The sequence below is a fragment of the Manis pentadactyla genome, chromosome 11 (genome assembly GCF_030020395.1).
Source record: "Manis pentadactyla isolate mManPen7 chromosome 11, mManPen7.hap1, whole genome shotgun sequence".
In the NCBI taxonomy this organism is placed as follows: domain Eukaryota; kingdom Metazoa; phylum Chordata; class Mammalia; order Pholidota; family Manidae; genus Manis; species Manis pentadactyla.
In genome coordinates, this window is record NC_080029.1 from 2758306 (window position 1) to 2775388 (window position 17083).

Consider the following 17083-nt stretch of genomic DNA (forward strand, 5'->3'; position numbering starts at 1 on the left):
GGACTGCCACATGTCTGTGAATCTCAAAACCTTCTTCTTTTCCCCAGAGAGATGCTGAGAGACCCAGAGTTGAGATCTAAAATGATCTCCAACCCGACCAACTTCAACCATGTGGCCCACATGGGCCCCGGTGATGGGATGCAGGTGCTCATGGACCTGCCTCTGGTGAGCTCCAGGCGGACGGGGCGCCTTCGAGACACGGCCAGGCCTGCCCCGGCCTCTGCCGGCTCGTCCCCACGTGCCCTGTGCTCTGGGCGGGCCTGGGCGCCGGGCTCTCGGGTCTGTCCTGGTGGCAGAAACTCCACGGGCATCTCCTCATCGCCCTTCCGCTGGGGGCGTGTGTGCCGGGGTCTGCCCCCGTCTCAGTCTGTTAGTATTGCGTACGAGAACTGGCTGCTGAAAACATTTCTAAGTAACATGGGCAGGTAGTGTACTTTTTTCTTTTTCACTTAAAAAATTGTTTTTTGTAGGACTTGACTTGGCCTAAAATCGCTATTGCCAAATCTTAGCTCCAGACTGACCACTGCCACTGTCCGGAGTGCCTCCCGGGCCGCCGTGCTCAGCGAGGCCTAGCCTGGCTGCGTCTGGGGCTGCAGTTGGCCTGCGGGCGCCCAGCCAGGACCTGAGCGGCTCACGTGCTCTTCTCTCCACCCAGAGTGCAGTGCCCCCCGCCCAGGAGGACCGGCCCGGCCCTGCTCCCGCCGGCCTGGCCCGGCAGCCCCCGCCCAGGAGCAAGCCCGGCGCCCCGTGGCCCTCGTCAGGTACGGAGGGTGCCGGGCATGGGCCTACCCGCGGGGCTTCCGGGCGCTCGGGTAGCTCCCGAGCCTTCTCCTCAGGCCGGGGCTCGCTCTGTTCCGCAGGCGGGCCGGAGCCGGGCGTGGCCGTGCCTCTGAGAGGCATGTCCGATCCTGACCAGGACTTGGACAAGGAGGTAAGACTTGCCTGCGTAGAGCGGGGGCGTCCGCCTCCATGTGCCGGGGATCCGAGCGGCTTCTTTGGCTGAAGGTGCTTCGTTGCCCCAGGGCAGCCGTGGGGGCCCAGGCGGGGGGTGGGGAGGCTCTCACCACTGTGCAAGGCAGAGGCGCCGATGGCGTGGGGGCCCGGAGCACCCCACTTGCCGCTTTCCAGGTCATCTGTGGGCTGGGGGCCAGAGTGGGTTGGCCTCAGCCTGCTGAGAGGGGCATGGGAACAAGTAGTGCAGCCCTGGGTGGGACCACGGCCTCCGTAGCTCGGAGCCAGGCCTCCTGACGGGCTCTGCTCCACAGCGCCTGGCTCCCCCGCTGCGGCTGGGGCTGCCCCGAGCATGGGTGGCTCCTCCTGGGCAGGGGCCACTTGGCATGACTGAGAACTGCAAGATTTCCTGTGAAAAGCCCAGCCAACTTCTCCCTTCTAGACTTTTCTGTGTAGTTTTACACATAGATGTAGCATGCCTGTAGGTGAGCTAGTTTTAAAGCACAGGTGGCCTGTGGGTCTCGGAGAGCCTTCCGAGTCGGCCTGTCCTCTCCCACTGCCGCCTCCAGCAGCCCTTGGGCTGAAGTCAGGAAGAGCCCCTGGCCAGGTTTTCTCTGGTGCCCCAGGCCCACCCCTCCCGGCTGGCCAGACCTCATGCATGCAGAGGCAGGCCACTCTCTGCCTCAGCTTCCTGTGTGTGGGAGGGAGGGAGAGCACCCCTACCTGCAGGGCTGTCCGCAGACAGTGGGGTGAGAGCGTCACCTCCAGGATGGGGTGGGGCTCTCAGCTGTCATTCCTCATGTGGCCTGTCTTTCTGAGGCCGGTGGCTCTTCCAGGACCTATTGGCTCTTCTCCGAGGCCTTCACGCCACCAGCTGCTCAGCCATTGTGCTATTCTCCTGATTTGTAGAAACTCTTTATAAATGGGGTAGTCTGTTGTGAGTGCTTTCTCAGTATCACTAATATTTTAATTTTTTTATGATTTTGTGAAGTGTTTATTTTTTTTTTTTTTAGATAATTATTTTTTATTGAAGGGTAGTTGACACACAGTATTACATTACATTAGTTTCAGGTGTACAACACAGTGATTCAACATTTATATACATGATAATTCTAAGTACCAGCTATCACCATACCAAGTTGTTACAATATTTTGACTATATTCCTTATGCTATACATTACATCCCGGTTGCTTATTTATTTTACAATTGGAAGTGTGTACTTTTTCTTGGTTGTTGTTGTTAGGGCATCTCTCATATTTATTGATCAAATGGTTGTTAACAACAATAAAATTCTGTATAGGGGAGTCAATGCTCAATGCACAATCATTAATCCACCCCAAGCCTAATTTTCGTCAGTCTCCAATCTTCTGAAGCATAACGAACAAGTTCTTACATGGAGAACAAATTCTTACATAGTGAATAAGTTACATGGTGAACAGTACAAGGGCAGTCATCACAGAAACTTTTGGTTTTGCTCATGCATTATGAACTATAAACAGTCAGTTCAAATATGAATACACATTTGATTTTTATACTTGATTTATATGTGGATACCACATTTCTCTCTTTATTATTTTTAATAAGATGCTGAAGTGGTAGGTAGATACAACATAAAGGTAGAAAACATAGTTTAGTGTTGTAAGAGAGCAACTGTAGATGATCAGGTGTGTGCCTGTAGACTATGTGTTAATCCAAGCTAGACATGGGCAATAAAACATCCACGTATGCAGAAGATTTCTCTCAGAACAGGGGGGGTGAGGTTCTAAGCCTCACCTCTGTTGATCCCCAATTTCTCACCTGATGACCCCCCTGCGACTGTGCCTGTCTTAGGTTGTTCCTCCCCTGAGGAATCTTACCCGTCTCTGGCTAACCAGTCATCTTCCGGGGCCATACAGGGAAATGTTAAGTTGGTAAGTGAGAGAGAAGCCTTATTGTTTGAAATGGTTAGCTTTTTATTTCTTTGCATATTTATGCCCTGTGGCTTCTATGCCCGGCATTTGTCTTGAGGTATCTTTACCACTTGGAGGAGTTATGATACTCGGTAAATTTGATATGAGGCATGAATTCTATTTAAGAATTCGTTGTAATTAGGAAGGAAGAAGAAAAGCTATAGAAGTAGCAGGCGGGAGAAAACATGGGAAGATTGATTATTTCTTTGACATATCTTCTTGTAGAGTAACTTCAGCATGTATAGATTTTAAGCTACTACTTAAATTGCGCACACACATTAACATAATAGGAGTATAGTTACATAACCAAAGCATATCTGTAATTACCAGCCATCTCCACTGAAACCAAGAAAACCAGTTAGGCACCCTAGGCATTTGTGAAAACTTATCAATGATATGATGGTTATTATCTAACTGAATTTGAATAGTTTGAGAAAAATCAGACAAATTAAAACAACCCATTCCTGGGCACTGTTCACATCCCATATGTTCTTTTAACAGTAAATAGTCTGTAGTTGTAAGATTTTGGAGCGCTACAATTTGCACTTCTCCTAATTCTTGGTTGATGAAGTGTTTATTTTTGTAGTTGTCAAGTTTTATAAGTCAAATAGGTTTTTGGTTTTTTTGGTATCATTAATCTACAATTACATGAGGAACATTATGTTTACTTGACTCCCCTCTTCACCAAGTTCCCCCCACAAACCCCATTACAGTCACTGTCCATCAGCATAGTAAGATGCTGTAGAATCCCTACGCGTCTTCTCTGTGTTGCACAGCCCTCCCCACGCCCCCCACCCCCTCATTATACATGCTAATCGTAAGACCCCCTTTCTTTTTCCCCGCCCTTATCCCTCCCTTCCCACCCCTCCTCCCCAGTCCCTTTCCCTTTGGTAACTGTTAGTCCATTCTTGGGTTCTGTGATTCTGCTGCTGTTTTGTTCCTTCAGTTTTTCTTTGTTCTTATACTCCACAGATGAGTGAAATCATTTGTATTTGTCTTTCTCCATTTGGCTTATTTCACTGAGCATAATACCCTCTAGCTCCATCCATGTTGTTGCAAATGGTAGGATTGGTTTTCTTCTTATGGCTGAATAATATTCCATTGTGTATATGTACCACATCTTCTTTATCCATTTATCTACTGATGGACACTTAGGTCGCTTCCATTTCTTGGCTATTGTAAATAGTGCTGCGATAAACATAGGGGTACATCTGTCTTTTTCAAACTGGGCTGCTGCATTCTTAGGGTAAATTCCTATAAGTGCAATTCCTGGGTCAAATGGTATTTCTATTTTGAGCTTTTTGAGGAACCTCCATACTGCTTTCCACAATGGTTGAACTAATTTACATTCCCACCAGCAGTGTAGGAGGGTTCCCCTTTCTCCACATCCTCACCAACATTTGTTGTGGTTTGTCTTTTGGATGGTGGCGATCCTTACTGGTGTGAGGTGATACCTCATTGTGGTTTTAATTTACATCTCCCTGATGATTAGCGATGTGGAGCATCTTTTCATATGTCTGTTGGCCATCTGAATTTCTTCTTTGGAGAAGTGTCTATTCAGCTCCTCTGCCCATTTTTAAATTGGATTATTCGCTTTTTGTTTGTTGAGGTGTGTGAGCTCTTTATATATTTTTTATGTCAACCCTTTTCAGATCTGTCATTTATGAATATATTCTCCCATGCTGTAGGATGCCTTTTTGTTCTATTGATGGTGTCCTTTGCTGTACAGAAGCTTTTCAGCTTGATATAGTCCCACTTGTTCATTTTTGCTTTTGTTTCCCTTGCCCGGGGAGATATGTTCATGAAGAAGTCGCTCATGTTTATGGCCAAGAGATTTTTGCCTATGTTTTTTTCTAAGAGGTTTATGGTTTCATGGCTTACATTCAGGTCTTTGATCCATTTCGAATTTACTTTTGTGTGTGGGGTTAGACAGTGATCCAGTTTCATTCTCTTACATGTAGCTGTCCAGTTTTGCCAACACCAGCTGTTGAAGAGGCTGTCATTTCCCCATTGTATGTCCATGGCTCCTTTATCGTATATTAATTGATCATATATGTTTGGGTTAATGTCTGGAGTCTCTATTCTGTTCCACTGGTCTGTGGCTCTGTTCTTGTGCCAGTACCAAATTGTCTTGATTACTGTGGCTTTGTAATAGAGCTTGAAGTTGGGGAGTGAGATCCCCCCAACTTTATTCTTCCTTCTCAGGATTGCTTTGGCTATTCAGGGTCTTTGGTGTTTCCATATGAATTTTTGAACTATTCCAGTTCGTTGAAGAATGCTGTTGGTAATTTGATAGGGATTGCATTGAATCTGTAGATTGTTTTGGGCAGGATGGCCATTTTGACAATATTAATTCTTCCTAGCCAGGAGCATGGGATGAGTTTCCATTTGTTAGTGTCCTCTTTAATTTCTTTTAAGAGTGTCTTGTAGTTTTCAGGGTATAGGTCTTTCACTTCCTTGGTTAGATTTATTCCTAGGTATTTTATTCTTTTTGATGCAGTTGTGAATGGAATTGTTTTCCTGATTTCTCTATTAGTTCATTGTTAGTGTATAGGAAATCCTCAGATTTCTGTGTATTAATTTTGTATCCTGCAACTTTGCTGAATTCAGATATTAGTTCTAGTAGTTTTGGAGTTGACTCTTTAGGGTTTTTTTATGTACAATATCATGTCATCTGCAGATAGTGACAGTTTAACTTCTTCTTTACCAATCTGGATGCCTTGTATTTCTTTGTTTTGTCTGATTGCCATGGCTAGGACCTCAGTACTATGTTGAATAACAGTGGGGAGAGTGGGCATCCCTGTCTAGTTCCCGATCTCAGAGGAAAAGCTTTCAGCTTCTCGCTGTTCGGTATGATGTTGGCTGTGAGTTTTTCATATATAGCCTTTATTATGTTGAGGTACTTGCCCTCTATACCCATTTTGTTGAGAGTTTTTATCATGAATGGATGTTGAATTTTGTCAAATGCTTTTTCAGCATCTATGGAGATGATCATGTGATTTTTGTCCTTTTTGTTGATGTGGTGGATGATGTTGATGGATTTTCGAATGTTTTACCATCCTTGCATCCCTGGGATGAATCCCACTTGGTCATGGTGTATGATCCTCTTGATGTATTTTTGAATTCAGTTTGCTAATATTTTGTTGAGTATTTTTGCATCTATGTTAATCAGGGATATTGGTCTGTAATTTTCTTTTTTGGTGGGATCTTTGCCTGGTTTTGGTATTAGGGTGATGCTGGCTTCATAGAATGAGTCTGGAAGTATTCCCTTCTCTTCTATTTTTTAGAAAACTTTAAGGTGAATGGGTATTATGTCTTCTCTGTATGTTTGATAACACTCTGCAGTAAATCCATCTGGCCCGGGGGTTTTGCTCTTGGGTAGTTTTTTGATTACAGCTTCAATTTCGTTGCTGGTAATTGGTCTGTTCAGATTTTCTGTTTCTTCCTTGGTCAGTCTTGGAAGGTTGCATTTTTCTAGGAAGTTGTCCATTTCTTCTGTGTTTTCCAGCTTGTTAGCATATAGTTTTTTGTTAATTTTGTTTTTTAAGGGTGTTTTGTCACACAGAAATGTTTAATTCTTATACAGTGCAGTCCATCTTTTTCAATTAAATAAATATTCTCATTTCTTTGAGAGGTTGTCGGGCTTTTTTTGCTGCTTCTCATTGCATCGTGAAAATGTGTGAGCACGTATGGCTGGGGATGTGACTGGGTGTGGTCATGGGGGTGTGGCTTGTGAGTGTGGTTGGGGGTAGCTGTGGGGGGTTGGTTGTGTGTGTGTGTGAAGCTCCTCAGTCGCCTGTGTCTGGCTCGGAGCCTCTGCCCCTTGGGCCGCTGGCCCCTGTAACCTGCAGTCAGTCAGAACAAGCCTCTTTGTTTTTCCTCAATAATTTCTTAACCATTTACATTTTCTCCTTCAAATTTTAAAACCATCTTGTTGGCTCCGTAGTAAAAAAGTAAAACTTGTGCTGAGCTTTTCACTGGACTGCTCTGAATTCATGGATTGATTTGGGGGATATTCCCTGCCCTGACCTTCCTGTACAAGAACGCAGAGCATCTCTCCAGTTGATAGTTTCCCTTTTACACACTATGTATATTTGTGGTTAGTAAGTTTATTCTTAAGAATTTCAAGGTTTTGTTGCCATTGTGAGTAGAGTATAACCTCCTACAACAAACCTGGGGGTTCATTGCTGGTGACAGTTGATGTTCTGTGTTCAGCCACCTCACCAAGTTCTGATTGAGTTGGTGGCCATTGAGTTTTGTTCTTTGGCCCTGGGGGAGAGAGAGAGAGAGAGAGAGAGAGAGAGTGTGTGTGTGTGTGTGTGTGTGTGCGTGCGCATGCATGTGCACAGTGAGCAGCTGTCTTTTGGGGGTGATGGAGTGGGGTCTTCGATGTGCATGATGGGGCAGTGCATGTCTGGGGCACTGGCTGGGTTCGGACCCCTGACACCAGAGGCTCCGATGCTGCTGCCTGTTCCCCACTGATCCTGATGCTGCCCCTTACCACTGGCAGTTGCTATTCACCTGGCTAAGGACGTGCTTTTCTCATCCTGGCTTGTGAAGAGTTTTCTCTGTGAGGAAGGGCGGGGGTGATAGCTGCTAACCAGATGCTTTTTGCTGTTTTCCAAAGCGCCCCTCGTGGGTTTTCTCTCCAGCCTGCCATGCGTCAGAGTGGATTTCATCGCAGTCTGCAAACACACCCTCCTTGGTCGTGAGGCATTATTCTTAAGTGGTACACAGATAGATTCATGTGTGAACATCTTTTTGGCAGTTTTTATGTCTGTGTTTGTCAGTGAAGTTGACCGGGCCGGACTTTGTGCTGTCTTCGGCCAACTTTGTTCTCAGGATTCAGCCAGCCTCAATGTCGATGGAGGGTGTTTGCCTCCTGGTTGCCATAATAGAGGGGTTTTCTTTCCTGGAGTTTCATAGTTACAGACCTCCCTTAAATCCACCTGAGATTGATGGCTTTAGAGGGAGTCTTGTTTCTTATTTTTTTCCCCTTAGCTCTCTCTTGTAAAATCGTAAACCTTCAGAAAAGCTGCGCGAGCAGAGAGAACAGCTCCTGTACCTGACCCGCTTCCCCATGTGGTTTTTGGGGCAGAGCCAGAGGAAAGCCCGCCTCGGCCCGCACCGTCTCCCTGCCAGAGCCGCGCCACTGCCCGCTGCCATCCCTGCACTGTTCGCACCCAGACCCCTGGTTGGGCCTCCAGCTCCACCTGACATCCCAAAATCCAGCCAGAATCTCCTTGGTCTTCTCTGGTCTGTGTCCAGCTCTTTTTTATCTTTCATGACGTTGAATCGTTAATGGGAAGTACAGTTCTTTTGCAAATCATCCCTTCGTCAAGGCCTGTCTGAGTTTTCGAGTTAGGTAAACGGTGAAAAGCCCCTGCCCCTCTGCCCCTGTCCCCCAGCCCTCCCCAGGACCAGCAGGCACCTACAGGCATGCATACACCCGCACTCTGCGGGCGGTGCAGGCAGGGCGCACACACTGCGCCCCATCGCGGGAGAGCGAGGGGCAGGAGCGCCCGTGCACCCGCCACACCGCACCGCACGGGAGGCCGTCCCGATGGAGCGGTGCACACATCAGCTCCCAGTTGTCCCCGCGATGTCCCAGGCATGCTCCATGCTGGTAGGGATCCAGTCCTCGGTCGTACCTTGTGTAGCTGTCTCACCTTTCTGTGTCATGACGGTCACATTTTTGCAAAGAGCACTGCCATCTTCTTCTAGAACGTTCCTCTGTTTGCGTTTGCTGACATTTCCTTGTCTTGAGATCAGGTTGGGTGCGCCAGGCCGGAGCAGCTCACGGAGGACACGGTGTTACGTCCGCGGGCACACAGCACCTGTTTGTTCCTCTTTTCAATTTATTTAAGAGAAATTCACATAACCATTCTGAGTAGATGGTTCAGGTGGCAGCACCGTGACAGTGTTGTGCGGGCACCACCTCTCTCTAGGTCAGAACCTTTCCGTCGCTCCAGAGTAATCCCGCGCGCAGCGAGCGTGTTCTCACCTCTTGTGCCCAGCCCTCGGCAGCTGTCAGTCCTGCTCTGTCTGGGGGACCTGCCAGCCCAGGCATTGGGTATCGCTGGCGTCGCGAGGTGTGTGGCCTCTTGTTTCCTGCCTCTTTCCCTGAGCATCGTGTTTCCAAGACTTGTCCACGTTGCAGAATGTGGTGTGCGCGGCTCCTTGTTACCGCTCACTGTTCTGTTGTACAGCTGTACCGCGTTTTATGTATTCATGGTCCACCGATGGACACTGGGGCTGTTTCCACCTGTGGCTGTGGTGAATTGTGCTTCTGTGAGCATGTGTGTGCATGTATTTGATGAGTACCTGTTTTCACTTTGGGGTGTGTACCTAAGGATAGAATTGCTGGGTCATATAATAATTCTCTGTTTAAGCTTTTTAGAGACCAGCAAATCGTTTTCACAGCGACTGCTGCATTTTTACTTCCCCCACTGATGTGCAAGGGCTAAGATTTCTCCACATCTGTGCCAACACTTAACTTTCCTGTTTTATTTTAATAGCCAGCCCAGCCCGGCAGGTATGAAGTTGTATCTCATTGTGGTTTTGATTTACATTTCTCTAGTGATGAGTCACATCAAGTATCTCTCTCATGTGCTTGTTGGCCATTTGTGTACCTTTAGAGAAATGTCTATTCAGGTCTTTGCCCGCTTTGTAAATGAGTTGTTTTTTGTTGATGGATTGTAAGAGTTCTTTATTCTGGATACTAGACCCTTATCAGATATGATTTGCAAGTATTTTTTCCCATTAGGTAGGTTGTCTTTTCACATTCTTGATAAGGTCCTTTGATATACAAAAGTTTCTAGTGTTGATGAAGTCCAGGTAATCTTTTTTTCCTTTGTTGCTCATGCTTTTAATGTCATATGTAAGAATCCATTGCCAGATCCAAGGTCATCAAGATTTATTCCTGTTTTCTTCCATGAGTTTTATGGTTTCACCTTCTGTGTTTAGTTCATTGATAGACATTTTGAGTGTTTTGTATATGGTGTGAGGTAGAGATCCAACTTCATTCTTTTGTATGTGGCTATCCAACACCATTTGTTGAAGAGATTGTTCCTTTCCCTGTTCAGGAATGGTCTTGGCACCCTTGTCAAATCAGGTGACCGTAGGTATGTCAAGTTATTTCTAGACTCAGTTCTATTCTGTTGCTCGTTATGCTGGTACATACCACGCTCCTGCAGTTACTGTGGCTTTGTAGGAGTGAGCTAGGAAGTGCGAGTCCTCCAGCTTTTTCTTACTCAGCATTGTTGTGACTATTCTGGGCACCCTTGCCAGTTCCATATGAATTTGAAGATAGGCTTTTCCTTTTCTGCCCCCCTCCGCACCCCCCAAAAAAAAGCCACTGGAATTTCAGTAGGGATTGCATTGAATCTGTAGATCACTTTAGGAGGTAGTATTGGCATCTTAACAATATTTAGTCTTCTGATCCATGAAATTAGGATATCTTTGCATTTATGTAAGTCTTTAATTCCTTTCAGCAATGCTTTAAAGTTTAGTGTATAAATCTTTCATCTCCTTGGTTAAATTTTATTCCTAGCTATATTTTATTATTTCAGATACTATGTAATTGTAATTGTTTCTTAACGTTTTATGTTTTTTCATTGCTGGTGTAATAGAAACACAATTTTTTGTGTATTGAACTTGTACCCTGCAATTTTGCTGAATTCATTTAGGGTTGTTTTGGTGAGTTTTGGGGGATTTTTCTACGCATAGAATCATGTCACCTGTGAACAGAGATGGCTTTACTTCTTCCTTTCCAACTAGGATGGCTTTCTTTCCCTTTTCCTCCCTAATTGCTCTGGCTAGACCCGCTGGTACCGCGTGAGAACAAGCGTCCTGTTTGCTCTGAATCTCAGGGGGAAGCTGGGACTTTCGCCACCGAGCCGGGGGTTCTTTGTGGACCCTGAGGAATGACGTTCCTCTCCATGCCTCGTGCTTCTGTCCTGAGAGTGTGGTGGCTGTGACTTTAGACCACTTGGTTGTGTGGCGTCTCTTCTCCCTTCACTGCAGAGCTGCTCTCTCCTTCTGTGATCACAGCCACCGAGTCGTTTGTGGGGTGGGACCTTGGTTCACGATCTCTCACCGGCAAGGTTAAGGACCAGGTGAAAAGCTGGTTGAGTGTGTATTCTCGTAACTAGGAATGAGAGGGCAGATGCCACACCTGTCCCCACCCAGAATGCTGGACAGAATGCCCCCCATCCACAGGCCCAGGGTGGTTGATGCTCATGCTGTCCCCCTTCTTTGTGTTAACAGCCTGATTCGGATTCTACCAAACATTCGACTCCATCGAACAGCTCCAACCCCAGCAGCCCACCAAGCCCCAATTCCCCCCACCGGAGCCAGCTCCCCATCGAAGGCCTGGAGCAGCCGGCCTATGATGCCTGAAGCCACCAGGCCACTGCCTCACGGCCGTGGGACCTGGGAACTGGGGATGGCCTCCCACGTCAGTGCCAAGACCGCGCTGATCCTCCAGCATTGCCCAGGGAAATGCAGAGTCGACTTGTAGATAGGGAGATGGAGAAGAATCTTTATTATGGTGACTAGATTTATGCCACATTGTCTGTGGTGTTGACTGGATCCCTTCGTCCACACAGCTGTGAGGTGACACTGTCCCTTTGCACGTGAAGGAACCACACAGCTTCCCAGAACAGGCTAAGAAGGTGTGTAGGGCCCTGCCGACCTCCTATGCAGAAGCCCAGTAGACCCACACGGCTCTGCTCAGGAAGCAGGTGGCTGGGGACGTGGCCTCAGAAATGAGCCTGTTGCCTGTTCCTGGAGCTGCGTCCTCAGACCTCCGAGGAGCAGGCATTTGTGGATCATTCCCAGTGTCACTGGAATCCTGAAGACAGGGAAGCGGAGGTTAGGGCGCGGCCTTCTCACTCATTCAGCCATTCGCAGTCAGCTGCAGAAGTCCTGCCGACCTCGCAGTGGACAGAGGCCCGTTCCGGGTGACGCCCATCGGGCCCCTTGCGTGTGTGACTCCATTCCTGGTCACAGCCGTGAAGTGTCCCCAGTACCTACTGTGAAGTCAGCCGCGCTGTTCCCCACTCGCTTGCACAGCTTCTGCCTCCCGCCGTAGAGCTGGTGAGCGGCCATGCAGCCAGGCCTCCCCCAGCCCCGCATGGAGTCCCATGATCAGTGCCCGTGTGGATCGCGTAGACTCGGCCCTGCCCGAGGCGTCTCCCCATCCTTGTTCAGATGTTGAGTGATCAGGTTTGTGGTCTGATTAAAGGCTTGTGATTGACTGGCCAGCAGACATAGCTTGTCCTCGGTGACGCCATTTAGGATGTGCACTTCGCTGAGTCAGCACTGAGTGATGGGGGCGCCACGGCCCCACCCCAGCACCCACCACCCCTGGGCGTTCTGCTGGGACTGGCACCTGCTGGGGAGAGGGGTCTGGTTTTTACTTTTTTAATGTAAGTCTGAGTCTTTGTAATTATTGAAACGTGAAAACATTTTTGAACAATTTACCTGTCAATAAAGCAGAAGATAGCAGTTTTAAAGTTCTTGGTAGTTCACCTGAATGTGATGCCTGTCAACCCTGGGTGTATCTGGGTCCCTAGTGCCTGTGCTGGGAATCCTTCCCCAGAAGGCACCTGTGTGCACATGGCAGGAGCCGGCCTCCAGAACTGGGACCTCTCGCCTGCCAAGGGGCGGGGTGGGGTGGGGAGTTTCATGAGGGGCACCCTGCACTGTGGTGGGCAGGGCCCAGCCTGTACTGCCAGGTGAAGGAGGGGCCATCTGGCCGGTTGTCCCCACTAGGCCTCCAGGGGGCTGCAGCAGCCAGGCCAGGGGTTAAGATTTCACCCTGAGCTGGGGTGGGGGAGGGTGATGTGCCCATGAGCTTCCACAGGCAGAACAAGGGCCCCATGAGTGGGGGTTGCAGGAGTAACAGGGATTGAGGTGCTGGCCCCTCGTAGCCCTGCGGACAGGACAGGGTAAGTCAGAGCCGCCAGAAGCAGGGGAAGCTTGAGGCGGGGCTGGGTGGCTGACCACACATTGGCTGAGCCCAGACAGGTCAGTTTCCCCATAGGGCACAACCTGTAGTGAGTTGGGTGATATCTGCATCTGGAGCTCCCAGGAAGTACTTGGTAAAATGAGGGCAAATAGCACCTGCCAGAAGGCGGAGCAAGGATATGATGAAGTGTAGCAAGCAGCTGCCCAGTGCCTGGCAGGGGTGCCGCTTGGGAACCATGGTGCCCAACATCTGTGCCAGCCAGCAGGCCTCCACGCAGCCATTTGGGACCCAGGCCCCTCTCACTGGGGCCTCCATGGTCACAGCCAGGGAAGGAATGTGACACATTTTATTGGCATGGGCACCAAAGCTCTGCCAGAAGGAGTTCACATCCCATCTACCCCATTGCCTTAGCCAGTCACACCACCCCCAACCTCCCAGGGGACAGAGAACACCCACCCCCCTGCCCAGGCCACACAATGTACAGGCAGAGCCTTTCACAGACACTTGAGTGAAACCAGAAGCTGAAAAACTAAAAAACGAGTGGGGACGAGTACGCACTTGAAAAAAGCCGGAAGTGACGTCCCAGCACCTGCCATGGGGTTGAACAGTCGCTCGAGTGTCAAGGACCAAGAACAGTGAAGCAGCTGTTGTGCCAGAACGAATGGTGAAATACGCACAGCAGACTGTCTGCTCCACAGCGCAGAGCATGACAGGTTACAGCCACACTACGTGGTAAGCGTCCCAGAGAGGATGCTGGCGACAGAGCCTGACGTCTGGTGACAGGAGCTTCAGAACTGGCAGGTGAACCCACTATATAGAAGCCAGCAGTGGCCGTTCAAGGGCTGGTGGTGTTTCAGACCCAGATTCTGGTCACACAGAAGGGTCTCCCTGAGAGATCAACCTCACACACAGCCGTGGGTCACCCCCGCACTGCCCAGTGCTGGGTGGGTCTCGGGCGCCCACAGGAGGGCAGGGCCCTGTGGTGACGGACCACAGCCACCCCACCACCCAGCTGGACGCCCCCTGCAGAGCAGATGGGCCACCTGTCCCTCCAGGAGAGCATCCCAAGGACAGCTCAGTCTAGTGGACGCCTGTGTCTCTGTCCCAACCCCACACAGCCTGGGCCTGAGCAGTGTGAGACTGAATTAAACTAAACAGCTGGGAGCCCAGAAGGTGGAGCGCCCCCCACACCCCAACATGGCCTTCATTGCAAACCCAACAGGGGCTAGAGCTGCCCCTCCCAGCAGCAACCCAGCCAACGAGAAGCCCCTGCCCTGGGCCCCCGCTCCCCCAAGCCGCTTTCTCCAGTGCGGCCCCACCCAGCCTCTCCCTTCTCCTCCATAAAGGTCCCAAACCTGCGTGTTTGCCCCAGCTCGTGGGTCTAGAATTGCAATTGCCCTGCCATTATCAAATAAACTTATTTTGCTGGTAAAATAACAGGTTATTCTACTTTCAAAAGTCCAATATTACTTGGAGTCAGAATCCCAGGGGGACCCCTAAAAATTCTAAAGCTGGTGAGCAGTTGCTGGTTCCCCCAGAGCCCACTGAGCTCCGCTTTCTCACCACCGTGGGGTCTGGGGGTACGTCTCCTGGGTCTGGGTTCCTCTGTCTTTGAGGTTTGAGCTCTCTGACTTTATTCAGAATCTGCTTTAATGGCTTCATCCTTTCTGGGTGTGTTAAGGCTTCATCCTTTTGGTAAACACTCATTTGTTTTTTGAGCTAAGATTATGGGATCCGAATCCTCAACTTTTCTCAACGGGTCTTCCTTCTTGCATCTTGGCTGATACTACGTTTAAAGACCACACTTCATGTGCATTTTTAACTGTGGACCGACTTAGCTGAAGATGATGCAGACCTTCACTAGCCATTGCGGGGGACTGCGGGTCTCTCCAAATTTACTTTTCTCAAAATCAAATGAAAAGACCATACCTCTAAATTTAAACAAAGTGAATGGAATGCCTATTTTAATTGGTACTGGAAGGTTCCCAAATGTGTTTTGGACTCTAAAATCACTTCTTTGCAAAATACTATTTCTAAATTAAATGGAGGCAAACGAAAGATTGAATGACATCAAAAACGGCTTCTCAGGCCTCTGTCCTTCCCTGGCGTCATCTCCAGAGGTGTGGGAGCCGCCCTTGCCCGGGCTCCGCCTCGCAGTCCTCTTCCTCTTTCCCTTTGGCACCGTGCCCGCTTTCTCAACCTATCAGAACCTGCCCCTTGAAAAGCCTTCGTTCCTTATGTCTCCTGGACTAAGGCTGAATTACAAGTGATAGATATTCCCAAGGTGACCGAGATTCTTCATAGATTTGCTGAAATTTTTAATGTAATTATTCAGACTTATTAACCCAGTTTCTCAGATTCGTACCAGTCAGCTCACGTGCTGCTCCCGCACCGGGTGAAACCGGCCTGATGGGAGAATCCCGAAAGGGAATTAGGAAAACAGACCTAATTTCTGGCAGGAAGGCCACTCACTTAAGAAACCATCACAGAACAAATAAAGCTTTTCCTAAGCCTACTGATTAGAACAAAACTCAGACTTTTAAGCAAAAACCCTGATGAACCTGTTCACAATTACTACAGTCAACTTCAGATCATTTTTAAGGAAAACCCTGGTCCTCTGTTGGATGTTGGGTCCGCTCAGGTAGCCTTTAATTCTATGTTCACCAACAGGCTGAACTGGAATTTTTTGCTTCTCATTAAAAGGACCAAGATGGAATAGGAGCTATACCCACCCACTCCAGTCAGTTAATTGAGCCAGCTCACCCCGGGAGGTCTGCCGAGAAGGAAGACCACTTAACTCCTTAATTCCAACTCCCACAAATGGAGGCCGTAAACAAAAGCAGTCCTTGTGGTCATGCTGTCACCGGAGAAGGCCAGGACGCTGGACAGCAGGCTTGCAGCCTACGTGCTCAGGCGCCTTCCGCCTCCCGGCCAGCCTGCACGCCTGCCCCGTCCCCAGCCTGGGGCCTTCCCGCTCACCCGGCCCAGGGAGACAGCTCTCCAGACCGGAAATGAATTTCAATATGAGAGTGAATTCTGGCTGCCCTCCTTGACACGGGGGCTATACTCAGTGCACAGCCCCTGCCTGGGAGCACTGACCGTGTCAGACAGGCGGGGCCTCTAGTCTCCCTCAACAGGTTCCTGTCTCTAAACCTGTTCCCTTTTGCACACGCACCCTTTTCTCCCTAATTCTAATAGATTCCCTTAGTTTTCTCCTCAGTTCCTCCACCCCAATGCACTTACTGGGCTAAGATGTTTTAGATAAATATGCTGGAATTGCTTTCTCCCAAAAGGAGGAAATGATCCTAGGATTTGACAGCAACAACCAAAAGAGCCAACTAGGTGGATCGAGTAACTCTTCAGCACCTTTTATTTGCTCCATTTCTGCCGGCACTGAAGCAAATTCCAAGGGCATTAACCGACTTATCCCCACTGGCTCAGCTGCCGCCCTTGTTATGAGCAAGGTCGTTAACCGACATTGGCAGAATCCACAGTGCACGCCCTTCAAGGTTCAGACATACCCCTCAAAGCCTTGCCCCAGAATTAATGCCCTACAAATAAAGAGGCCCTTCAAGGCATCAAGCCCATGATAAGTTACAAGGCTTGGGGCTTCAAACTAAAAAGAAAGAGAAATTAGGAGAACAGTCCCATTTACAATTGCATCAGAAAGAATAAAAGACCTGGGAAGAAATTTAACCAAGGAGGTGAAAGACCTGTACTTTGAAAACTGTAAGATTGATGAAAGAACTTGTAGATGACACAAATAAATGGAAAGATCCATGCTCATGGATAGAAGAATTAATATTAAAATGGCCATCCTGCTCAAAGCAATCTACAGATTCAGTACAATCCCTATCAAAAAAGCAATTACATTCTTCACAGAATAATGAGCATAAAATCCTAAAATTTGTGTGGATCCATAAAAGACCCCAAGCGGCCAAAGCACTCCTGAGAAGGAAGAACAAAGGTGGAAGTGTATCACACTCCCTGGTTTCCAGCCACACATCACCCAGGAGCCTCCTGGACTCCATCACCCCGCTTCCAACCACAACCACAGCCAGCGAGCCAGAACTGCCAGGCACGGGCAGTCGGCACAGAGGGCATTCCTACACGAGGCCACGCCTTCAGCACCAGGAGAAGCAGCCCTTCTCACCTGATCTGTGGCTGCAGACACAGAAAGTCAAACAAAATGAGACAGACGGATATGCT

General features: G+C 48.7%; 1 protein-coding gene across 6 annotated transcripts in view; it reads left to right on the forward strand.

Annotated features, from left to right (window-relative positions):
• CDC42BPB (CDC42 binding protein kinase beta) overlaps positions 1-12422 on the forward strand; it is a 112734-nt gene extending 100312 nt beyond the window's left edge. For 2 of the 6 annotated variants that reach the window (XM_057488119.1, XM_057488120.1), the window contains 4 exons: positions 48-165; positions 656-761; positions 837-931; positions 11170-12422. In XM_057488119.1, the coding sequence (XP_057344102.1) occupies positions 48-165; positions 656-761; positions 837-931; positions 11170-11301 (451 nt within the window). In that variant the 3' untranslated portion in view covers positions 11302-12422. The other 4 variants (XM_036882451.2, XM_036882452.2, XM_057488122.1 and 1 more) reach the window with 4 other exon arrangements.
• Positions 12423-17083: the final 4661 nt, after the last annotated feature.